Here is a 27,124-nt window from a genome sequence, read left to right as displayed (position 1 = left end):
AACTCACCACAGTCTACAGCCCCCGCATCATACTGTAGCCTAGCCAGTCTCTTGAAACACTGCTATCTTCAAACTTCCATTCCTCTCGAAACTTTCTTTTGTTGGGTGGTGCCGCTCATCCTTTTCGTCTAAGAACACTGCATGTTTTCTTTTTAGTGGCCGGCTTACTCCTTCCATTAACGTTATTATGCGGCCATTAGCTAATAACTATGTGTTGGGGATAATGGTTCTGCACGGACCATATTGTTTGTTACATTGCTGTCGGCAAACTCGCTCAGTGTCAACATAGTGTTGACATTGAGTTGATGTTAGCTGCTAGCTGGCTCCCCGAATCCACAACAGCCAGGCAGCCAACCGTACAAAATACAGTCTCAGCCAATCACATCGATTTGTACAGTTAGTTAGCTCCACTCTATTGCGAATGAAAAGGTAGCCAGCCAGGACAGCCCGCATTAGCAAGCTACAGTTGCTAGGTAGCTAACGTTAGCCACCCGAAGATCGGTAGCTACCCAACGTTAGCCACAGCTTCAAAAACGAATTTCAATTATGTTATGAGCTATCAGCTAGCCAGCTAGATAAAGATAACGTTAGACAACGCCTCGTGTAGTAAACTAAAGTGAATAGTTTACTGGGCCATTGTTTAATGCTTCAGTGGCGTTAAAAGAGGACCTGCACGCTTGCTATCTCCGGTGCAAATGATACGAGTCTGTGACAAGACGGGTCTGTGAGGGGGAGGGCACTGCGAGCAGCGTGTGTGTGCGTCAAGCTCACGTTTGATTGGTTAGAATGGTCAAAATGCCCTACGCATCTACAAATCATATTATACCAGGTAGCCAATTCCGTCAGACTCCAAATCAAATTGACAAAAAATAAAATAAATACTGAAATCCATCTGGAGACGGAACGCTTTAATGCATGTGTTAATTCCACAACAAGACATATGTAATGTTAATGTTAATAATCGGAGACCATAAAAATTTGTCGACACAGAATTTTTGTGTCGATGCGTCGTATAAAAACAGTCGGGGTTAGAAATTAACAATTTTTTTCAATGGCTTTTTTTGCCCCCCTTAACACTTTCTCTGCCAGAGACGCCTAAACTCGTCATTCCCCGCCATGCTAATTCTGCCAATGACGCCGTAACACGTCATTGAGATCAATATTTAAAAAATCTGTGATCGCAATCATATTTCTCCCCCGGAGACTTGAGATCTACTGTTGATCCCCTCTTAACTCTCCAACGGTTCAAGAGCGCCATCTGGTGGCCGATCGGCGGATCGCCCAAACCGTAAAAGGAAGCTGGTGCTCATTCCAATTCGGTCCGATCACTCGCTAATAGTCCCGGGACTCGAGCTAGACACAATGGATAGCAATCCGTTACCAATAACTCGATAAACAACATGATTTGGACGTATATACTATTATACAACCTGGAGATGGATCGCATATTTCAACATCCCATAATAGGAATATTTCTGCTCCACGCTCAACGCCCGACGCTACGAAGAAGCTACGGTGAGTTTCAGCGTTTTTTTTTAACGTGTTCGATACTAACTGCTCTAATGATCATATCACCCACACTAGATGAATCATCTAACGTTGGCCACGGAATTATAAACGACCCCCCCCCCCATCCAGTCAACATCAGATGATAAGTAGTAACTTCTAGAAGCACGTCCATTTGACATTTTTTATCTCGCGCAGATCGCTATCAAACTGTATTTGATCATCAATATAATGCATTTAGGGCTATAAATCACGTTCTGGAGAAAGCTGCAGAAAACGATAAAAACATACTTATACTTTAGACCGTATTTTAGTATGAATATGTGAATGAAAAAGTATAACGTTCCTACGTCCTGAACGATAGATAATTGACGTTGAATGGGCCATAGTAATGTCAATTTAGCAATACAATTTAAAAAGTTATAGCCCTGCAAAGAAGGGGAACTTCTCCAGACAAATAGAGCTGGCAGAGAGGGGTATAATGATGTACATAAGCCTGGCGAAGAAAGTGTTAATTGATTTTTGGGGGCTTTTTTTGTATTTTGGGGGCACAGATTTTTTTTTTTTTTATAAACTTTGGCCATCCCGCCGGCTCTTTTTTGCGTTTATCGCATTTTTCTCTGGTCCGACAGACAGAAACAGGTTGAATGGGGGTACAGATGGGGGGAAGACACTCTGAGAAAGGCACGGCTGCAGTCCGGGAATCGAACTCGCTAAACCCCAGATCCGTGACGAGCACGGTTGTCCCCGGCGCCGAAATAGCGCTCGAGGTACGCGGTGAGCTACTGGAGCTCCCGGCACAGAATTTTTATGATGAAAATTAACATAAAGATTATAAAACAGACACTTTTTTTTTTTTTTAGTCTTCGTCCCTATGTTTGATAACATAATGTTAATGTCTCCATATATAGGGCTCTACGCTAATCTTTTTCCCAAGGAGCACATGTGCTCCTAAATAAAATGTTAATAAATAAAAATTTAGGAGCACAGTGAAAATTGTTCAAGTAACAGAGTTTATTAAACTATTTATCACATGCATATTATACTGTGCGTGTGCACACTATGAATTGAAAATGGGGGACCCTGATGTAAACAAGACGAAAGTCTTTCTCTGGTCTGCATCCCCTTAACACTTTGAATGCCCATCACGACATATCTCGGGTTATCAGCCCGCCCCCTGAATGCCCATCACGAGAATTCTTGTGATTTTTTTTTATTAGCGATCTGAATTCATATTTCATCAACAGAGTCTACCATTGGGAAACCAGCTCCACCAGGAGCTCAGATGTGAAAAAAGCGCCCCCTATCGTCTCCCAGATGGTAATGCACCATTTTGGATTGGACTCAATGAAAATGGATGAGAAAAAAAACTCCGGAATCCACATTTTACTTCTCACGCATGTAACCGGAGCCGATCAGATTCATTGTGGACCCTCAGCACAGCGTGTAATATGTGTTTTACAGTATACGCGTTGGATCAATAAAAGGATAGATTTTTGGAATGGCGATCAGGGATTGGAATAATCCATTTGGATACCATCCGATCTCAGGTATGGAATCTATTTTACCAGTCTTAGGATAATCAGACCTGTTTTCACGGAGATATAAGCTTTTCCCCTATATGTGATATGGCTGTTTGACTGTGCGAGCAATCAGGAACTAAGAGAATAGATTTTCAGCTCGCGGCACCAGCGTGCATACGTACACATATCGATAATCTAGCGTTTATTTGAAAACTATTCATAAATAGGCCGAAAAATGGCAACGTTCTAGAATATTACAGTACAGGGCGTTTATCACAGATTATTTTTTTCCCCCTTGAAAACGAGGGCTTTTCAAAATGCTATAAAACGGAAATGAACCGGAAAAAAAACAATCCGCTTCGACAATGTTGACTGGAAAATGAGTCATTGATAAGCGACGGGCAGATTAGACACAGCCATAATTTAAAACATAGATTAGGCGATATTAATGCTAACATTGAAGTGGATGGTGGGCATTCAAGTACTAAATGTGCGCCCCCTGCTGGGCACTGAAAGTGTTAACAATTGTGTGTATTGAGCCGTACTGTATTGTACCCATTCTACAATCTGTTAAATAAAGTTTTCATTAATTCATTCATTCAAGGGCTAAACATCTTTGCAAATAGCACATACCACCAAAATCACATATTAGCCCATGCCTACTAGATCTACCGTAATTTTCGGACTATAAGCCGCGCCTTTCACCCCCCATTTTTCGACCCTGTGGCTTATATAACGGTGCGAAATGTGACTCGACGTTATCAAACCCGAAAATGTAAAAATCGAAATATTGCTTTTTTGACTGCATTGAAATGTTATTTACCTGTACCCTTATTTGCTAAACTTAATACAACTTGTAAATGAGTTAATTCTTGTTATTTGTCCGATAGTATTGTGTCCCAATGCTAATTATCGGTTAAAACACCTGCGGCTTTTGGGCGGCTACGTGGCGTAGTGGGCAAGGCGCTCGCCACGAATGCAGAGACGCTGGGCTCGCCTGTTCGAGCCCAGCGCTCCACATTGCTTTCAGTTTAGCTGGTCGTTCATTAATACACATTGGCCGTATTAGGGGGTGGGAAACTGATGGGTGGGGATCGGGCGTTGTGGACAGCGACTCCTACAGGTCGGTTGGTGCGCCTGCGCAGTAGAATCAGGAAGTGTCGGGGGCAGCGTGAGCCTCCCACGCGTTACTCCTCGCCACTGAGAGATCGAGCTGCGCAGGTGAAAAGATGCGACTGCTGTTACCTCAAGTACCGGAGGGGACTTGTGCTATGTATGACTTAGTCCACATTGCAGCCGGCTTGTGGGAGGCAAGAAACAGCGTTCGTGACAGGGGAGGGTTGAATTGAGTGATACGAAATTGGGATGGGAGAAAAATAGAAAATGGGAGAAAAAGTAGATAAAAAAAAAAAAAAAATACTTATAGTCCAGTGCGGCTTATATATGTACACATCATTCAATTTAGCTGCTGCGGCTTATATTCAGGTGCGGCTTATAGTGCGAAAATTACGGTATTGCTGCACAGAATGGGAAATTCTTGGCCGAAACCGATACCGAAAATAGGAAACAGTTGGCCGAAAACCGAATGCCGAAAATGATAAATATATATAATGTTTTTTTTTTTTTTTTTTTAAATTAGCTACCTGATTATGGCAAAAGACATGATTATAGCAAAACTTAACTTAAATAATATTAATAATCACTATTATGGGCCCATAAAACATTTATTCAGCACTTTTGAATGCATACATTAATTCCAGACTGCTGAAAGATTGTACAATTTAAAAATTTTCTCTTTGCATACAACAAAATGTGCATTAAAGTCAAGTGCATTTTCTTTTCTCTGTAGGATAACTACAACAAAGTGCATTCAGAACAAAGCCAAGGTGCTTTAAAACGGCATAAAGATCTGCATAAAGACACACACGAGAGGGAGAATAGCTTATAGCAGACTTAATGATGTTACTGTAGTGGCTACTGTCATAATTCACGGCGTTCTAGCCTACATGGAAGGACTGTTGTATTTACTACATCTCCCGTGACTCTTAGCGGGGGATGACGTAGCTTACGAGAGACAGGTGTAAGGAATGGAAGCGCTGTTAGCTATCTTAACGCCAACGTTAGTTTCCTCATTTTACTTTTCCGTCAAGCCAACTGAAGAATCCATTGTGATTGCCGGCCCGGAAAACGCGTGGATTATGTATTTACAGTACCCAACGCTGAATCAATAAACATGATTGATATTTGGAATGGCGATCAGGAATTGGAATAATCTTTTTGGATAACATCTGATCTGAGGTAAGGAATTTATTTTACCAGATAATCAGACCTGTTTTCACAGAGATATCAGCGTTTGCCCTATGCGTGTCTGTGTGGCTGTGATCGCTGATCAGGAAATGAGAATCGATATTTCAGCCCGCTTCTATAGCGTGCATAAGTACACATATACTATCGATAATCTAGCGTTTATTTGAAAACGATTCATAAATAGGCCGAAAAATGACGACGTTTGTGTATGCCAGAATATTCCAGTAAATGCCGATTATCACAGAATCTTTATATTTTCCTTGAAAACGAGGGCTTTTCAAAATGCTATAAAAAGGAAATGAAGCGATTAAAAAACAATCCGCTTCGACAACGTTGACTGCAAACAAGTCATTGATAAGCGACGGGCAGATTAGACACATAACCATAATTTAAGACAGATTATGCGTTCACAACGCTATCATTAAAGTGGGTGGTGGCATTCAACCACGTTTTACCATGTTAACCAGTGGCACTGGAAGTGTTAAAGACGCATTTATTGGGGCGCCCTCGTGGCGCATACCACAGTGCCTCGCGCACCTACGCGGCCGACCCGGGTTCGATCCCAGCTCCTGTCGTTATTTGTCGCATGTCTTCCCCACCTCTCCTCCCGTTCGCCCTCTCCTCTGTCGGTCCTGCGTGACCAATAAAGCTGTAAATATGCAAAAAAATTATAATAATTAAAAAAAATACGCATTTATTGGATGCGTTGCTCGCAGAGTTTACATGGAAACAGCGTGAGTCCCAAGAGGAGTTGTCACAGGCTGTAGAATGCAGGAAGAGCTGCCAAGCTGCTCACGTTACACGTTGCGCATGCTATGTCCTGAAGACTCTGGCAGGAGCACTCATTCAAGGGTACTATGACTATGCGTGCACCTCATGGTACCAAAGCACCTCAAAGGCGCTTAAAACAAAATTACAAACATCACAAAACAAACTGGTCAGACTACTACTTGACCTGAACCCCAGAACCCACCTCACCCCTGCCCACTTTGCCAACCTAGGATGGCTTAGAGTAGACGACAGAGTACAGCAACTTGCAATGGGCCTGGTCTACAAGATACACTATACGACCGGGGTGCCCATGTACATGTCAAAATACTTCCCAAAGGTCAGTGAATACCACAACCACTACACCAGAGGAAGCTCAACAAATCATGTGAAACCCAGATTCGGCTCAAACAAGGGACTAAACACGTTTCGCAATTATGCCACAACAATGTGGAACGCCCTACCCAAAGCTGTAAAGGAATGTGAATCCCTGCCCACATTCAAAACCGCTCTTAAAGAGCACCTACGGGAGGCTGCAATTCGAAACTGGCCACCGTAAATGCCCAAAACCCCCACCACCTCCTAATAGACAGTCTTGTCCCCACCGCATGTATATATTCCCTCCCCGCCGTATGTATATTTCCCTCCCACCCACCCCCTCCTAATGTACAGTCCCCTCCCCATCATATGTATATACTCTGTCAGGATCTAGGGGTAACAGTACTGTATATTTGAATACCGCCTATGTCACAAATGTATCAGTACTAAATACCTATATGTCCCTATGCCATAAATGTCATGTATGTTGTGTATGTCATAAATGTCTATATGAATTGAAAATGGGGGACCCTGATGGAAACAAGACAAACGTCTTTCTCAGGTCTGCATCCCCTTAACAATTGTATGTATTGAGCCGTACTGTATTGTACCCATTCTGCAATCTGTTAAATAAAGTTTTCATTCATTCATTCATTCATTCATTCATTCATTCATGTCTGTAGCCGCGTTTTGATTACGTCATCACAACAACACGTTATTTGATATTCTGTGATATATTTTCGGTGCTAAAACCCTTTCGGCCGAAAGCCGAAAGTGCCCCTTTTAACCATTTTCGGCCGATAATTTTCGGTGGCCGAATATTCGGTGCATCCCTAATTATTTGATATATTTTAAGCACTCGCAAATAAGTCCTATCCTACATTGGATAAAGCACTGGCACTGAAGGGCCATCAGCGCCCTCTGCTGTTGGTGCCGGAAGTGTTAAGCAAGTCGCTTAATTAAGATCCAAATTCAAATGTTTCACGAGTCCTTATTTAAATTTGCTATGGGATCATGTTAAGGCAGAGGGAGGTTGACATTCACAGGTGTGCAGACTTGAGCATGCACTGGAGCCCTGAAAAGGAGCCGCGCCCACAGGAAGAAGAGATGGAGGGTGTGACAGAAATAATCGTTAGATTAGTAGACTAATTGAAAAAAGAATCTACAGATTAGTCGACTACCAAAATAATCGTTAGTTGCAGCCCTATTTGAGATCTAACGTATGTATGTAATGAACACATACAACTGGGTTGCTTTGAGAACTAATATCTGTGTGTAAAATCACGTTGCTTCACGTGACTGATTTGAGAAATTCTCGCGATACCAATATCTTATTCTAGCCAGATATCGGCCCGATACGTGGCAGCAGTATTTATTGGTACATGCATAAGACGTTATCCATCCATCACATCCATTTCATACAACAACACTTGATTTAGAGCTTGCATGGTTTGGGCAAGCTGTGCATGCATGGACCACATACATTTCATGCAACTATGTGAGTATATGGGTTTGTACCTTCAAGTCATTTATGTGGAGGTATTCCTCTACGATAGCACTGGACTTCTTTTCCAGCTCTTCCTCGGTCAAGGCAGGTTTGGAAGGAGCAGGGGGAGGGGTGGGGGCGCTCTCACGCTTCACTGTGGAGAAACCACAACAAACACAGCAGTCAGCCTCACACATACAGGTTAGTCTGATCCCATTCCCTGCTCTCATCAATACACATGATGCTACTTCACGCATACTTTGAAAGATAACGGAACGTAAACCAAATGCGTCCACATTTTATTAGGATTCTATCACATTTTCATAACAATAGCACCCTGCGCCGTTTTCATTGAGGTTTCTTACAAATTAACGATGCTCTATGTCAGGGGTCAGCAACCTTTTTGACATGGAGTGCCTGTTTGAAATATAGTTGTAACTAGTGTGCCTCAACAATATTCCATGCATCGAATTTTTTTTTGATAATTTTTACATTATTACATCATTATTGTTATTATTAACAATATTATTATGATGGTTGTATCAAACCTAAATCTGAGTTGGGGGGGGGGGGGGGGGGGGGGGGGGAATGCAATGCAGACAAACAGCTGCATACAGTGAGACCATTTTACTCACATTTGCCCATTCATTTTTGGACACATCACACACCATCGGTTTGTGTACTGTACGTGTGCTGTCATAGCTCCACCTATAGGCCTAATGGAGAACACCAGGATGTGAATGGAGGGTGAATGTGAGGTATATCGTGTAAATAAGTTGATTGATCGCAAGACTACACTGTAAAAAAAAATTATAATAATAAGTTACCAGAACTGTGCATTAAGGTTTTCAGTTTTCAATCCATAATAAGTTAACAGAAAAATAAGTACACAACCACATTATTTCAACCTAATAAAACTATGTTTATTGTCATTGTTTTAAGAACACAAGTTGACTTGGTAATACTCACATTTTGAGTAAAAAAAAATTGCTTTTAACATGTGCAATGTTCAATGAAATAGAAAAATAAATAATAAAATGTGTTGATTAATCCCACTGGTCACAATGGTGACCGTAATGTTTTTGTTATAAGGCTCTGCAAATGTTACTGAATGATGTAGCAATGTATTTCCAGCTAAATTGAAATAATAAACAAATAAAGGGTCTCAGTTAAATATGTGGTAGTAAAAAGAACCTGTGGGAGGATTTCAACAAGATAAATGCGACAACAGTGCAAAATATTTCACTATAATATTTCAAAGCAAAAAAAATATTTATTTTTAATGCTGCCCCGTGTCTATGAAAATGCCCCCGTGTGCCTATGCAGGCATGCGTGCCTAGGGTTGCCTACCCCTGCTCTATGTTGTCCTTTATATGCCGATTATCATTAGAATCTTAAATTGTACCATATGTCCCCCTTTAGACAACATATGTAAGGCTACCAGCACACTTCTGTTAAGATAATTAGTTTACCATTCGCGGTCGCTATACCGAGGTTGCAGTAATAGTTTACCACTGTTCAGATCACGTCGAAGAATAGACACATTCCAGTGACCCTAACGCTATTGGGAAATGCAGTGTTGTAGTTTTCAACATTTTCACCTTTTAATTTTAAACCAATGCTGCCATCTACTGACAACAGAAAGTGTTGTCTAATCGTCACCTTGAGAGCCACTTCCATATACAGCGTCGCCCCAAACCCATTCTAGAGATTCCCACTTTTTACTGGGAGTGGGGTGTGGCCGTATTTGGTCCCAGACAATAAGAGTGGCTGCAATTGGTCACCGTGACGTTACATTCTGGGATTTATTTAACCACCGTCCTTTTGGGTAACCACTATTCAATTTAATTACTGGAACCCTCCCCTTTTTTAACCTTTTCTCTGATTCCCACCGTAGCTTTCTGTCCCCAGGTTGCACACATCTCTTTTATGACGTCACAGGTCTGCAACACCTTACTATTAGGGATGGGTACTTTTCACATTTGAACCGATACGGTACCGGTACCTGTGAATCGATACCGGTACCTTTTTTCTGTACTTTAGTCTCAAGAAATTTAATTTACCTACCTCAGTCATGAAAAAAAATCCAAACTTCAAATAACTACAATTGACAGTTTTCGGCTTGCCATTGCTCAGACTGCTTTGTTGTTGAATCAAGTAAAATCCTAGGTAAGCATATATTGTGCGTGTGAACGTTGACATTTAAAGAAAAAAGGTTAAAAAAAATCTGTATCTCACTTGAATCGATACTCTGTAGTACCGACGTGTTTCGGTTCGGTACCTCAAAAGTACCGAATTCGGTACCCATCCCTACTTACTATAGTCTAGGGCTGGGAGGTATACCAAATATGAAGTCATAGATCCATACAATGATATGGATTTTTACTGTACCTTCATCAATGATGTAATATTACAAACTGTGCAATTTTACATGTATTCTTTTAACCGGTACTGGGCCAAGATTTATTTCACATATATTAATACAATAAATAGATCAGTATTAATTAATGAACGTTATTGCCATAAAATACAACGTATATTGTTTCTTTACCTTTAATGTCTACAAAAAAATCCACGTCACAATCTGGTGAAAAATGGCAGAGCTATGGACATTATACAAAAGTAAGTGTACAACATTTGCAACACCGATTTTTGCTAAACGTTCACAGAAGGTAGACAAACTAACTGCGCTCCAATCTATGCCAATAACGTTCAGTTTTGTGGTAGATAATCCCGAAAAGTTTTTAATAAAAAAAAATGCATCCACAAGTAATTTGCTTGCAGGAAGCTGGCATGAGTTGGGTAATGTCGTTTTTAGAAATGTCTAATTTCAACTCATTCAAAGTTCAAGGTCTCGTCTCCTCATATGACTACAAACAGAATTGCGACGCAAATTCTAAATGGCGGATAATCGCTTGTAAATGAATGCATTTCAAAAAACTAATATTTCACTAATAACACTAACTACTGGTAAACAAACGTATTGCTGAAAATATACACTATGACTGCTGTTTTGACAGGTTTAGGGTCTTTACTCTTGGCTACATTTGGGAGGGAAAACACAACATTAATCCATACAGTCTGTAGACATGGATTTGACGTGATGTCATCTGCGGTCCGCCGACGGACCGCTCGGGCTAAAGAGGTTAAGAGGTTAAGTGAATCAACATTGACAAAATGTGATTAAAATATACCATTTTGAATAGATGCCCCATAGATTTGCTTTGCACTGGAAAAGAAACTAATCAAATATCGTTAATCAAAAATAAGAAAATGATTGTTATATCATGAATTGACTAGTGATGGGGTAATCGATTACTCGCCGTTTCAACTGAACTTTGAGGGTGCTTGATTTATACAAAAAAATAAAGAAATGACCACTAAATCCATCAAAAGTGTTTGTGCCAATGAAACTGAAAACTCCCAGGAGGCGCGAGTTGCTGCAGGAAGCTGGAAGCCGAGTGTGGATAGTCCGCGAAAGGTTTGTTGCATTGGTTGTGCATCTCGTTATTGCTGCTGCCATGCGATTTAAGATGCATTCTAAAATTAGATTTCCATAACAATTACTCGAGGGTTACTCATTTAACGAGTACTCGATCTGGGAAAACATTACTACTGCTGATCCCATATTTGACTATATCACCCAGCCCTACTGTTGCTCCAAACTACCCACCCTCTATCTGTCCATCTATCCATCTTTACCTGCAGGCTCTTTGCTCTGAGCTCTCTCCCGGCTGCCTCCATCTTGGCTGCCTCTGTCCCGACTGCCTCTGTCCCGACTGCCTCTGTCGCGGTCATCGGTCATGCTGGCCACACGGCGTACAGGCTCCATGGAGCCTTGGCTGTCTACCCCACGTCCGCCGCGCTCCTCGGTCTCTCTACTGAAGCTGCGCTTGGTGATGGGCGGACGTGCTCCCCGGTCCTCGCCACCCTCGCGCCGCTCAAAACGATCAAATCTGTCTTTCTCCCCACCACGCTCACGGCTGGAACTGGACCTGAGGGAGAGGCGGAGGTCAGCGGAAGATTAAGATGGAGACATCGACACTGATGTTAATTATTTATAAACTTTATCAATAAAGAATAATCTAAATAGTTGTATATATATATACACACAAATAAAAAAGGTGTACACACCAAATAGAACCATGAACACGTTTAAAATGCGGTATAAGGATTTTCACGAGGTACAGGAATGAAGAAGGGCATTGACTATAAGGTGTTTACATAGATTATAATTTATTTATTTATCTACTTACATTTATTTAAACGTATGCAGAATAGTGAATTTATGTGTAGATATGTGGATATTTAGACTTATATATTATATTTACAATCACTGAGTAGTAGAGAAGGGGTAGGATTAAATTAGTTTATACTTCTTCATACTCCTTTTCGGACATGTTAAGTTAATTTGTTTTTAACTTTTGTTGTTCCTCTTTATAAATTTTGTATGTATTTTGATTTCACGAAATAAAAAAAATAAACTGATATAATAAAGAAGAAAAATAATTAATCAATATCTCATGTAAAAAATGACTAGAAGGTAGTGGATGTAAAGAGAGAGAAGGATGACAGGAAGAAGTAGAGGAGAAAGAAGGTCAATAGCTAGAAGGTATCAAGCAGAGAGGAACCTTTCCTTGGTTAAAACAGAGAGGACCCTTTCCTTGGTTAAAACAGAGAGGAACCTTTCCTTGGTTAAAATAGAGAGGAACCTTTCCTTGGTTAAAATGGATTTTTGCAGGTTGGCGATCGGGATGGCAATATGGTTATTCAAATGTTCGACTATTCAAAATGAATGAATATTCAACTATAGCTGATGGTTTTATTTTAGTCAACTGCACTGATTCAGCCTAATGAGTTTTTCTTCTATGTTAAATTAATTGGATTTGGTTTCCTTATTCATCTAATCTAACTCTAAAGGAAGGAATCTCTGTCCGTCTGTGGCGCACATATCTCAAGAACCGTCTACCCGATCAACCAATTAAGTGAAACCTTTTCAATCGAATATTTGAATATTGATATGCCCATCCCTAAGTTGGCAAATACCTCTGTGGAACTCTACGATCAGAGTCTGAGGTTGAGGACGGTGGAGCAGATTGCTGCAGGGCTGAGAAGCGGTTGCTGGTGGCTGAACGAGCGGTATCTGCAGAAGGAAAAGGAATGTTGTTACCCATCTGAGGTAGAAATGTTCATGAATAATCTGCATGTCAATGTTAGTTTATTGTCCATCACGTCCATTGATCTTATCGAATTCAACAAATTAATTTACCATATTCACATGGCAGCCATATTTACCATTATGTCATGCTAAGGTTGGGTTCCTTTCCACAATCCAGGAAAGGAACCCAAACGGAGCATGACATAAGAGCAAAATGAATAGTCATTTGTCTTGTTTTTTTTTTGTTGCCATTAGCAGTAGCACTCAAATGTGCTTTACAATAGAATGATTGCATACGATTTTCAGGATGGGTGACCTCAGTAGGGAACCGAAACACTAACCCTGGCAGTGATAAAACAGAGGTAGTCCTCATTGGCTCCAAGTCCACACTCACCAAGCACCCCAGTTTCACCCTTACCATAGACAACTCCTTGGTTTCCCCTTCCCCCCAGGTCAGGAGTCTGGGTGTCGTCCTCGACAGCACCCTATCATTACATTCCCACATCAATAACACCATCCGGTCCGCCTACTTCCACCTTCGCAACATCAACCGCCTCCGCTCTTCACTCACCCCCAACAGCGCCGCAATCCTGGTCCACTCCCTCGTCACTTCCCGCTTGGATTATTGCAACTCCCTTCTCTTTGGTCTCCCCCACAAACTCCTCCATAAGCTCCAACTGGTCCAGAACGCTGCTGCCCGTATAATAACCAGAACCCCCGTCATCAGTCACATCACCCCCGTCCTACGCCAACTATACTGGCTTCCCATTAAACACCGCATTGACTACAAGATCCTCCTCCATACATTTAAGGCCATCCACAGCCTCGCCCCTCCATACCTGTCCGACCTCCTCCACATCAACATTCCCACCCGGTCCCTCAGGTCTGCCTCCTCCATCAGCCTGGTCATCCCCCCAGCCCGTCTGTCCACCATGGGGTCAAGGGCCTTCAGCTGCTCTGCCCCCCGCCTTTGGAGCTCCCTCCCCCCCGACATCAGGAACATTGACTCCATCATCCCATTCAAAACCCACCTGTTTAGGCAGGCGTATGTCCGATTTTATTTTATTTTTTAAATGTATTGTGATTGTTAATTAACTGTTTTTAAATTGTTGTACAGCGACCTTGAGTGTCCTGAAAGGCGCATTATAAATAAAATGTATTATTATTATTATTATTATTATTATAGTGCCATGTTCAGAGCACCAAGCCTAACCCTGGCAGTGATAGTGCCATGTTCAGAGCACCAAGCCTAACCAGTAATAGTGCCATGTTCAGAGCACCAAGCCTAACCCTGGCAGTGATAGTGCCATGTTCAGAGCACCAAGCCTAACCCTGGCAGTGATAGTGCCATGTTCAGAGCACCAAGCCTAACCCTGGCAGTGATAGTGCCATGTTCAGAGCACCAAGCCTAACCCTGGCAGTGATAGTGCCATGTTCAGAGCACCAAGCCTAACCCTGGCAGTGATAGTGCCATGTTCAGAGCACCAAGCCTAACCCTGGCAGTGATAGTGCCATGTTCAGAGCACCAAGCCTAACCCTGGCAGTGATAGTGCCATGTTCAAGGCACCAAGGCTAACCCTGGCAGTGATAGTGCCATGTTCAAGGCACCAAGGCTAACCCTGGCAGTGATAGTGCCATGTTCAGAGCACCAAGCCTAACCCTGGCAGTGATAGTGCCATGCTCAGAGTACCAATCATGTTTCTACACAGGACCAATTCAATTAGGGATGCACTGAAAATTCGGCCACCGAAAAGGCCGAAAATGGTTAAAAAGCCACTTTCGGCCGAAAGGGTTACAGAACAGGGTTACGTAACGTTCGTAACCTAAAGTGTTGTTGTGATGACGTAATCAAAACACGCAACATGTAACGTGAGCAGCATGGCAGCTCTTCCTGCGTTCTGCAGCCTGTGATAACTAACTCCTCTTGGGAGTTGCGCTGTTTATATGTAAACTCCGCGAGCAACGCATCCAATAAATGAGTCTTTAACATGCTTTATATCCTCGCCATTACTATATGCCCGTCGCGGGTAAAACCTTTTGAACTAACGTTAGCGTTAAGCTAGCTAACAATGCTTCCATTCCTCTTTGACCCGTCTCTCGTAAGCTACGTCATCCCCCGCTAAGAGTCATGGGAGATGTAGTAAATACAACAGTCCTGTGTGTGTGTCTTTATGCAGATCTTTATGCAGTTTTAAAGCACCTTGGCTTTGTTCTAAATGACTTTGTTGTAGTTATCCTACAGAGAAAAGAAAATGCACTCGACTTTAATGCACATTTTGTTGTATGCAAAGAGAAAATGTTTAAATTGTACAATCTTTCAGCAGTCAGTCTGAAATTAATGTATGCATTCAAAAGTGCTGAATAAATGTTTTATGGGCCCATAATAGTGATTATTAATATTATTTAAGTTAAGTTTGCCATAATCATGTCTTTTGCCATAATCAGGTAGCTGAAAAAAATAAATACATTACGGTATATATTTATTTATATTAATCATTTTCTGCATTCGGTTTTCGGCCAACTGTTTCCTATTTTCGGTATCGGTTTCGGCCAAGAATTTCCCATTCGGTGCATCCCTAAATTCAATAATTTAGAATGTATTAGTCTGATGTGGGAATTAACTTTACATGGAAGTGTGCTATTGCAGCATGTGTCATATTCCCTGGTTTGCACAAGTACGTCGACAAAGTGGGCTCCCTATCGCAGACTAGTCTGGAAAGGTGTCTTGTATAAAGATGCAATCTTCGGCCCAAAAACTAGGCGAGGATGGTGATCAGCTACTACTTGCAAACACAAATGTGCATATTCAACTCAGCCCCAGTCACGTTGCAGCAGTGAAGTTAATTGCAAATACAGACAATATACTGTGAGGCCCATACATCAACACAATCTCATCATTTTGGCTCTGTACACCACCACAATGGATTTGAAATTCAAGATGTGCTTTAAGTGCAGACCTGAAATTCTAAACTCCCATCGACTTTGCATTGCAGTGAGAGGAGAGGCAGTGCCAAAGTAGCATCCAAGGAGCGTAAGCAGCTCATGTGACCCAGTGGGCCTAGAGCTCTCAGCTCTGGAACAGAGTCTAGCTTTCTGCTCATCATCATACTACTACTATCTGAAGTTAGTGTTGAAAATGGGCAATATTCCATTTTAAGAGGGCTAGATGGTGTTAGTTTGTTACCCGGCTCTCCGCTGGCTGGTTTTGCTCCTGTTCCTCCACTGCTGCCTTTGCCCCAGCTACCCCACATGCCTTTGCCTCCCGGAGCCAGCAACTGGTTGTTGAAGTCCAGAGCACCAGGCTAAAGAGAAACACAGGAGACAAAAGTTGAAGGAACAGCATAATTACAATGACAGTGATAAAAATAAAAGGTGGCTAAACTATGAACTCTAGTCCATGATCACATTAAATGCCAATACGCATAGAATAGTGGTATTTTGTTTTATTAACCCCCTACTGTAACTTGCATTAAGATTCCAAGACCAAGAGCTTTCACAAATAAAATACATTTAGGTGGGTGTATACCCTCCACTACATCCCTGCACTCCCAGGTGCACTCCATACTATACAGATGTCTACTCTACAATATCTTCACTCAAGATCTAAAGGGATTGGCTAGAAAGAGACATGTGTATGAACACTGTACATACCTTGGTGATCTTGCTAAGGCGAGAGGTGTCAATAGGTCTGTTCTTGGTGGAAATGGGCACTGTGTTCCAGCCCTCATCCTGGGGCTGGCTACCTCTGCCACCTCCTGGGGTGTGTGGGCCACGGCCCTCCCTGCCACCGTCACCTCGTCCTCCTCCCCCTCCTCCTCCTCCTCCTCCTCCTCCTCCTCCTCCTCCTCCCATCCTGCCACCTCCCGTGTTCTTGTTGAGGAGCTGCTGCTGGACCTTGATGTGCTGCTGCTGCTCCTCCAGCTCTGCGTCCTTGTGGATCTGGTCAATGGTTTTAGGACCCTGTTCTCCTCTACGAGGCACCCACCCAGACTGCACAACACATTACACATTAGATAACTAGTTTCCAGGGCTTCAGTAGTAATTATCATGGTAGATTGTTTTTCTGAAATGTCTCATTACTAAATGTCCTCGTCTAAGAACCGATTTTCAAAATGAATGTTTGATTATTATTAGGGCTGGGACTTTATCGCGTTAATTTAGTTGATCAACCAATACATTGTTGGAAAGTTGAATTTGCTGCCTTTCGATCGTCACCCCACTCAACCTATTGCGTGCTTCGGGTCTCAAGTTGGAAGACGAAACATTCGGCAAGAGTCATTTGACAAGCCGTTTGGACCAGGAAGTCCTTTGTTTTAAAGTTTTTAAGATTGAAGTGACTGTTCTACGTGCACCACAGAGGCCATGGATCAGCTTCTTACCGTCTTCTGTCCGTGGTCTGTCAACGTGGTTTAGACGTTGAGTTCATTGCTGGGTTAAGTACTTCTATTCACATAATATGCTTACTACATATATCTATTCTATTCACATATATGCTTACCACATGTATCTATTGCTATGTGCGCCCATCACAATCACGCAAACTGTCTAACACCTGTCCCGTCTCCCTGTGAGTGGCTGTCTCGTGGTGATCTCCCTGTGAGTGGCTGTCTCGTGGTGATGACCGGAGTGGTGGACGTCCCCGTCCCTCTCTACGCCGCCCCCATACCTCAAATAGAGGCTCTATTTTCAGCTCTATTTTCAAATTTTCAAAATGTTCAGTTGCTATTGCATGCACTTATCTGTGTTTCATTACACGTATGTGTGCATGCTTACCAACTGTAAGCAAACATTTTTGCTTTTCGCATCAAATATTAATATGCATTAAAAATGTTATTAATTTCGATTAACACTTTGACTGCCGGGAGCCGTCTTTAGACGTCTTTGCTGGCCATGCTAAAGTTGCCGGGGGACGCTGTACGTCGTCTTTATATCAATATTTCAAAAATCTGCGATCGGATTCATAATGTCCCTCCGCTGGCCTGAGATACACCAGCAGGACCCACTGGGCTCTCTGGCGGTTCAGGAGCGCCATCTGGTGGCCGATCGCGCAACCGCTTAACAGGAAGCGCAGTAGAGGTTGTGCTAGATGTCCGTATTGCTTCCGGCCACTCGGGATAGGTTCCGGCACTCTAGCTCGTCACACTACATAGCGATCGATTGCCAATAACTCGATAAACAACATGATTTGGACGTATATACCATTATACAAGCTGGAGATGGACCGGGTAATAATATATCCCATAATGATAAAATTTCTACTCGACGATGATCGCCCAACGGCGCGCGGAGACTGGGGTGAGTTTCAGCGTGTAACGTTACCGTCTTCGATAATAACTGATATTATCAACATTTGACCCACATTAGATGATTGGTATAACGCTGCCCACGGAATTATAAACGCCCCCTCGCCCATCCGGTCAACATCAGATGACGTGTAGTAACTTCTAGAAGTACGTCTAGTTGGAATTTTTTATATCGCGCTGATTGCCATCAAACTGTATTTCATCATCAATATAATGCATTTGGGGCTATATATCACGTTCTGGAGAAAGCTGCAGAAAGAGATGAAAACATACTTATACATTAGACCATACTTTACTATGAATATGTTAATGAAAAAGTTTAACGTTGCTACACAATGAACAATACATATAGGACTTTGAATGGGCCCTAATAATGGCAATGTAGCAATAGAATTTAAAAAGTTATAGCCCTGCAAAGAAGGGGACTTTCTCCATAGACAAATAGCGCTGGCAATCTATGGTATATCATTAATTTAACCTTAGGCAACCAAAGTGTTAACTATAAAGTCTCAAATGAATTCGATAAAAAAATTTAATCAAGTCCCACGACTAATTATTATTTCTATAAGTCATTTCTTAGGCTGATGTAGGCATTTTTGGAGCAGCAAAAAAAACTACGGCAGCGACAACTACTTGAAGTGTCTTTAAAGTACCACCTAAGAATGCACTACTTAAATATGTGAGCAAATACTGTTCACGTTTGAGAGTGGAAATACCTACTGTAGGAATGTAATAATGAAATATTTACTCATGAATGTAATAACCTTTTCTGAAAATATTCATGTCTACCCATGAATGTAATAACCTTTTCTGAAAATATTCTGATGTTTATAAAGATGTCTACAATGTTTTACTGTTTTTAGATTATCATTGTTAATGAATTGTGAATGTCATATGTATCTCATGTATTGTTATGTTTTGTGTTTTGTGTTGTCTTTCTGTGTGGACCCCAGGAAGACTAGTTCGCCACTTGAGTGGCAGCTAATTGGAATCCTTTTAAACAATAAACAATTGACACTTCGAATAATTCAGCCCTAATTACATCTTTCAAACCATTTCAGATTTGGGCTGAGGAGAGGTGCAGGAGGAGGGAGAGAGTGTGATGCGTGATGAGACCGGGAGTAGAGACTGGCTACAAGTTTCAGGAGGGTGAAAAGAGCTTCAATTAAAAGTCTTACCCTTCTGAGATCCAGGCAGTCCTGCAGCATGAAGCGGATTCTTGATGAAGTTTTCTTCTCTTTGATGATCTTGTCCATCTGGTTGAAGTATTGATCCATACGTTGCTGGGAGGGACATGGGGAGACATGGTGTTAAGCTGCAGCCAGAGGGTAAGACTGTGTGTGTGTATGTGCGAGCGTGCGCATATTAGGGCTGTTCGATATGACAAGATATATCGTGAGAAAATAGAAATGTTTCTATCGGTAGATATTTTCCACCATTGTTTTTTACTTCATTCCTGACCCCGCGCACATGTGCTGGAATAGCAAACAAACATGGAGGAGCGTGACACAGATCAAAACCCCTCGCACCACTTTGATACAGAACAGCTATCCTGTGATAAAAATCAAGCACACTTCATCTCACTGCGCACAGCAATACAAATATCTTGTAAGAGCATTATCTGAACCGGCATTGTGTTTTTATTAAAGGGGAACTATTTTACTATTTCTTTCACTATTTGGGCACTTTTACACAATTCCTGTGAGTCTATGGAACACCTCTGTAATTTTTTTTCTTTTTTTTTTATTCATTGTTTTGTATTTAGAATCAAGTACTCAAAAACAGCATTTTTCTACCTCAAGATCTCGAGCCGTTTTGAGGCTGGGCTCCAACCACTGTGGGGCCTGATGCCACACTGCCACATTATTATGCAGCTGAGACATCTCTGACATCACAGATCAGCACATTTTCAGATGACTCAGTTCAGTGAGGGTGAATATTGTGAGAGGAGAATTGTACATATGTCTATACCGAACACTGTGACCTCATTTTCTTCTTCTAAAATTCATGCTATATTATGTTATTATGTTATTTGATACTATCTTGTCTAGCACAGTCTCTGGAGCGTAACAGTAAGAAGCATTTTGTATGAAAGTATTCTGTACTTCTGTATGACAACTATTAAAGAACTTGAACTTGAACTTGAAGAATGCGCCAATATGAGAATTAGAGACATAGATCATATTAATATAAGTCCACATAGCTATGAAACAATGTTAAACACTGAAAAAGGCCATTTATAAGATAGTTCCCCTTTAACCTCTTAAAGGATAACTCCACTATTTTGGGAAATTAGCTTATTTAACATCTTCCCTGGAGTTAGACAAGAAGATGCATACCTTTTTTGTCTCTGTGCGTGCATTTTAGCTTTGGGAATAGATGCTCCGTTAGCATAGCTTAGCTTCATCACTGGAAGTGAGGCAGGACAGTAGCCTTACAGTGCCTTACAGTGTATTGCAAGGTCTGACATTGACCAAACTTGATATGCATGACCTTGGTGGGCTCTAGGTCAACTCCTGAAAAGGGGGTCAATGTCAGACCTTGCAATCAAAAGTTAGGGGCGCACTGAAATTATGGCAAGGGTTATTAGCCCCCTAACTTTTGATTGCAAAGTCTGACATTGACCCCCTTTTCAGGAGTTGACCTAGAGCCCACCAAGGTCATGCATATCAAGTTTGGTCAATGTCAGACCTTGCAATACACTGTAAGGCACTGTAAGGCTACTGTCCTGCCTCACTTCCAGTGATGAAGCTAAGCTATGCTAACGGAGCATCTATTCCCAAAGCTAAAATGCACGCACAGAGACAAAAAAGGTATGCATCTTCTTGTCTAACTCCAGGGAAGATGTTAAATAAGCAAATTTCCCAAAATAGTGGAGTTATCCTTTAAGCCTGACCGGACCGACAAAGACATCAAGCCATAAATCCATCTCTACAGAATGTATGAATTAATGTTGCGTCCCCCCCCAAATGCAAACCATTATCTGATTTTTTTTTTTTTTAAATAAAAAATTAAAGAAAATAAAGAGATCTAACCCTAACTAACCTGTCCTAATAAACGAACCTACACTGTAGCACTCACTTTGATTAACATTGTTACTCAGCTGATGGGAGTTGTACCATTCCTGGTGACTTGTCATACAGAACTTGTAAGTCGCTTTGGATAAAAGCGTCAGCTAAATGACTAAATGTAAATGTAGCCAAGAGTAAAGACCCTAACCCTGTCAAAACAGCAGTCAACGTGTATATTTTCAGCACTACGTTTGTTTACCAATGTTTTTTAAGTTTAACTTGAGTGTAGTCATTTGAGATTGACCCAGGGCTTTCGAATAATCTTTTTAAATACACTTCACAGCTCACAGCTCACCCCCCCCCCCCCCCCCCCTATAACTTCGGGATCGTATCTCAGTGGGAACAAATTAGATAAAATTAGAACGTAGTTAGTTTTTCTACCTTTCTGTGAAGGTCTAGCAAAAAAAAGGCATTACAATCTGATAAAAAATGGCGGAGAAATTTACATTATAAAAAAGTAACTGTCCTTAAAGTAGATTTCATTCACGATTTTTGCTGCACGCCTGGTGATACAAAATCCAGATTGAACTCTGCCATTGGAAAGGGGAGATTTGGCCCGATCCATAGATGTGCGACGTAATTTATAGTCCTGATAATCTATAATCATATTTCATAATAAGGTAATTTATAGTCCTGATATTCTATAATCATATTTCAAATTGCATGTGTCCGGATGGCAAAAACAGTATCTACAAAACCTTTTATTTAATAATCTTCCCTTTATTAATTTGCTTAGATTTTCTGTACACGTGATCTCAAGAAGGTGCTGAATGAGCTCAGTGGCAATTTTTCATTTTAGCATGGTGTTATTCACAGTCAAAGTGAAACAAATTAAATTAAAAAAGAGGAAATTTGATATTCTCCTTTGGTTCATTACAATTTACTCAAGTCTAGTAACAGACACTATTTCTGACACTAGGAATACATTCCCCGAGATCCATAGATGTCCCTAGATACCAAGAACATGCAATAGACCTTGTAAAAGTGGAGCAATCTTCCATTTACTTAGGTATGTCTTTTTAGGCAGATTTTCAGAAAATAGGGCTTAAGAGGTTAAATTAAAATGCATCAATCTGCTTTCGTGGACCATTGGAGGACCCAATATTTAGCCTTCAGTCGTACCTTGTTTTTATTTATTAAGCTTTTAAAAGAGTCAGTCATCTGTTTTTACTCGACTCAAGCCGTGGAATTATTCAGTTGCATCCCATTTTACTTTATCAAGTGGATTATTACCAATTCATCATACTCTAAAATCAAATCCATGGAAATTATTGGTTTTGTGCACAATGAGTGAACGCTGCTGTAGAAAGATGCTGAGGTGAGAAATGTTGTGTGGGTGTGTGTGCATGCACACGTGCCTTTCATTTGTATTTAGGTCACACTAGGGCTGCCGCGGTTACCGCATTATCGCGGTATAGCTATCACGTCCACCCCGCAGAGTCAAGCTGATTACCGCATCACCGGCTGTTTTTTCTTCTTTTTTTATAATAATAATTATTAGTTGTGTATAGCCTATTTTCTTCACACCATGTGTTCGAAAGTTTCCACTCGCAGTTGCGCAGTTAACATTCTGATCGAACCCCAGAACGTGCTTTGCTGCTACGGAAAGTTTTCACTTTTGAATCTGCTAAAAACATGGATCTTGTAGCAAAAACCCAATCGAAGGGCATTCGGATGCCGTAAATGGTGCCGTTTTGATCCCGAAAGAAGACAGGAGTGGTCACGGTTAGCGAGGACAGGTAAGTTGTGGTTCTGTTCTGGAGCAGTAGATATGCCATATTGTGTGTGTGTGTGCGTGTGCGTGTGCTGCGTGTGTGTGTGTGCGCGCGCTGAGCACAGTTGCCCACGTTAACAAGTTGGATCCGTCTATTTGCTGGGAATAATCTCGGATCTGTAACAGGTTGGTAGAAAGCGGCACCTGGTAGAATAAGCTAAAATTGACTCCTGTGCCGTGTTATGGTATGTGTTGAAGTATAGCCAGCTACACATAACGTTAGGGATTAAACTGTTGGCTATCTAATGTAACGATAGGGCTGAGTGAGCAGTTTAACTCTCGAGTCAGCCCCATGTAATAACCGGATCAATCACTAGCTTTAGCTGGTGTTAATTCGCTGGCCACCGGGTTGAACAAATTATTCCATGACGTTATTATCTGTTATGCAGATGGATAGGGCAGTCAATTCATTCCTAGTTGGTTATTGAACCAAGCGTTTGGTTAATGTTAGCTACCGCAACCAGCAGTTTCAAGAACAGCAGTTTCAAGAACAACCAGCTGTTTTCAAACAATATTCCTGCTGCAAAGTCGTCCGTTTACTGACAACACTGGAATAAAAATAGACATTTAACGTTAGACTAGAGGCTATAAAGAATAGGCTACTACAGAAATAAATGCATTCGAAAAGTTTATTTAGGAAGCAATTATTATTATTTTTTCGGTTTGAATGGCTTCGCTCATTTGTGCGGTAAGGAAAAAATAAATACCGCGGCAGCTCTAGGTCACACTAAGGATTATCAAAAAGTAGTCATGAAGTATATGGTTATTCTAGACCAATGTTTTACTGAATTTACAGAAAACGCACTATATTGTGATATATATAGTTAGAGATATTACATTTCCCATATCGTGATAGAAGATTTTGTCCATATGGGCACAACCCTAGCGACAGTCTAGCTCCTCGTTCCCATCACTAATGCTCAGTAGCCCGTACACATTGCACAAAAACTAAAGGTCATCATCGCAGACGGTTCAAACAGTGTATTCTTCTCTATATACAGCTGTGTGAATGTATACCTTGGCCTTCTCAAAGTCCAGGTCCTTGCCGATGGTGGAGAACAGCCTGCAGAGACACTCCAGGGACTCCTCGTCGTGGTTCTTCAGCAGCTTGATCACGCAGTCATGCATGATGTTCTCCGTCAGCATCTTCAGCTTGAACAGCTCGCCGATGAACTTGATGTTGCCCATCGAGCGGCGGCGGGCTTGGTCCCTGGCCTGGTCCAGCTCCACCTTCAGGCGATCGCGGTCCTCCTGCTCAGGGCAGGATAGAAAAGGAAGAAATTAGGGAATGAAGATATTCTTAAATCGACCAACAGCTGTAAGATAGAATGGTGCAGAAGGAGCTCTTTCAATCTGGTGAAGAGATGTGCTTATAATTTTCATTGGAAACAAGTCATTCTGCATGAAATAAGCATAAAAAATACTTATTTGGTCGACAAAGACCAAAATAACAGATCGCTATCAATTACGTCGATTACCAAAAGACAGGCCTAGTATAAATTAACTAGGTTTGGGTGTGTGGGGGATTTTTTAAATTTTATTAAAAGATGTAGTCGGATTTCTCTTTTGATGCTGAATCACACATCACATTACCAATGCAGTCCAATATAATGAACATCAATTTGGATTATCTAGTGTTATTTTCCAAGTCTATGCACATATGACATACTGTATATTGATATCCTTGTAAGAACGCATTTCTCACCTCTTTGGCGGCCTCCATCTCCTTCTGCTTCCTTTCAAAGATCTCGTCATCATCCTGGTCCTTCTCAAACTCCTTCTGACAGCGGTTGAGCAGCAGCTTGCGGAACTGCACAGTGACTCCTGGCTTGTCTGTGGTGGGGACTTTGAGCTGGTAGGACACAGGGGGATAGACAAATGTTATGTTAACACAAAATAAATACATGTCCTCTTAGAAACATAGGAATACATAAAGATAATGATTAGATGAGAAGAATACAAAAAAACCTAAAGAAACAGAGTATGCATTAGGGATGGGGAAAACTCATCCCTGGTAAAAACAAGGGAAAATATTCATTGAGACAAATGATATTCGCATAAACTATTTGATTTATTGAATTTGAATTATAGCAGTGCACAGCGCCACTGCTAAATCATGAGCGCCGCTGCTCTAAACTAGACTACCCCCCAAATACAAAAATAAATAATAAAAATGTATACCGTATATATTTTTTAATCATTCCATTTGGGCTGTGGGGGGTGCTTAATGTCTGAAGGAGTCGACTGAAGGCTTCTTGTCCTCTGCAAAAGCATGCAATTGGTCCACTGATGGATACATCTTGATATTTGTCTAGTGTGTTCATTAGACAGGTGAAATCCTCTTTCAGTGCCTCTGTGCCCATTTTCTTAGGCAGTTAGCCTCACTGGTATGCGTTTAGCCACGCTTAGTGTTAGCGACGCTTCTAGACCCCTTTGCTTTTGGAAAGAATGATTAAAAAAAAATATATATATATATATATATTTTCTTTTTGCATTCGACTAAGAGGTTGGCAGTCGACTACGGCTCCTTTCGATCGATTAGTTGACTAGTCGAGGTCAGCCCTAGTAATTTGTAATCAGATTTGTTATTTGACTTGCCACAAATCTCACCCTCATGGGTCACACCCCACTTATTGTCTAGTGATTGATTCCGTATTTACAGGTGAAGACTGACCTGAGGAACAGGCTGCAGGGAGACCATCTGGCCGCTTGTATGCGTTTCAGCATCAATGGCCCCCTACCAAAGAGCCCTGGGCCCTCATTTATAAATAATGCGTAGAAAGTGTTCTATTTTTGTTCTTAAGCACGGAATTTAGAATGTCTACGCACAGAAAAATCGGGATTCATCAACCGTGCGTACGCAGGTCGTACGCACACGCCGTGTTGATAAATACCATTTGTTCTTACCGTCTATGCTTGTGCATGATTATCCATATATGGTAATGAAACACCCCCATGGGATGTGAAATAATGGACTAAGCCGAGCGAACTCTGATACACGCTATATTAAAAAATTAAACCGTACATGATCGTATGCGTTATGATTAATCATGCGTGGATGACAGGAGGGGGGGGGGTCATTTATAATTCTGTGATAGTCAGTAAATGCTTTTAGTATGGGTGATATTGATCAGAGCAGTTTGCAGTGAAAAGAATAAACAATCAAGCTGAAAGTAACGTTACTGTCCTCTTTTTTTTAATCCACTTTTTCTCCCATTTTCTATATTTTCTCCCATCCCAATTTCGTATCATCCAATTCAACCCTCCCCTGTCACGAACGCTGTTTCTTGCCTCCCACAAGCCGGCTGCAATGTGGACTAAGTCATACATAGCACAAGTCCCCTCCGGTACTTGAGGTAACAGCAGTCGCATCTTTTCACCTGCGCAGCTCGATCTCTCAGTGGCGAGGAGTAACGCGTGGGAGGCTGCTAACTGGCTAACGTTATGAGAGCTAACGTTGCTACCTACTGTACCCGGAGCTGCTAACTGGCTAACGCTATGAGAGCCAACGTTGCTACCTACTGTACCCGGCGCTGCTAACTGGCTATCGTTCCCGTTTAAACAAATTTTTATAAATGGGAGCTTCCTCAAACAGCCATCTCTTTCCCGACAATCCCCTCTGTGCACGAACCCTTACATATGGTAATTAAACATTAAAACACCTGCGGCTTATAGTCCAGTGCGGCTTATATATGTACACATCATTCAATTTAGCTGCTGCGGCTTATATTCAGGTGCGGCTTATAATGTCTCCAAGGAATCGTGGGGCTCTGGGGAAGAAAGGTTGGGAACCCCTGCTATAGCCTATATCCTTTATAATGTTATAGGCCATTTTATTTACAGTAGGCTATTTATGATTAGTTTCCATAGCCGGTCTCAGACAGTTATGCATGTGGCTGAGATGGAGCGG

General features: G+C 41.5%; 1 protein-coding gene across 1 annotated transcript in view; it reads right to left on the bottom strand.

Moving 5' to 3' along the window:
- The window catches only part of eif4g1a (eukaryotic translation initiation factor 4 gamma, 1a), a 159,709-nt gene that overhangs the window by 39,684 nt on the left and 92,901 nt on the right, over positions 1-27,124 (bottom strand). Inside the window, exons 16-23 of the mRNA XM_084327679.1 lie at positions 24,920-25,066; positions 24,232-24,465; positions 19,548-19,652; positions 16,718-17,056; positions 16,251-16,368; positions 12,955-13,051; positions 11,611-11,903; positions 7,941-8,062 (exon numbers count right to left, since the gene is read on the bottom strand). Coding sequence (XP_084183805.1) covers positions 7,941-8,062; positions 11,611-11,903; positions 12,955-13,051; positions 16,251-16,368; positions 16,718-17,056; positions 19,548-19,652; positions 24,232-24,465; positions 24,920-25,066 — 1,455 coding nt within the window. The remainder of the gene's footprint in view (positions 1-7,940; positions 8,063-11,610; positions 11,904-12,954; positions 13,052-16,250; positions 16,369-16,717; positions 17,057-19,547; positions 19,653-24,231; positions 24,466-24,919; positions 25,067-27,124) is intronic.

The sequence above is a fragment of the Notolepis coatsorum genome (genome assembly GCF_963971535.1).
Source record: "Notolepis coatsorum genome assembly, chromosome: 13".
Lineage (NCBI taxonomy): Eukaryota > Metazoa > Chordata > Actinopteri > Aulopiformes > Paralepididae > Notolepis > Notolepis coatsorum.
The sequence above is the reverse complement of the archived record's forward strand: the minus strand, read 5'-3'. Positions and strand labels throughout refer to the sequence as shown.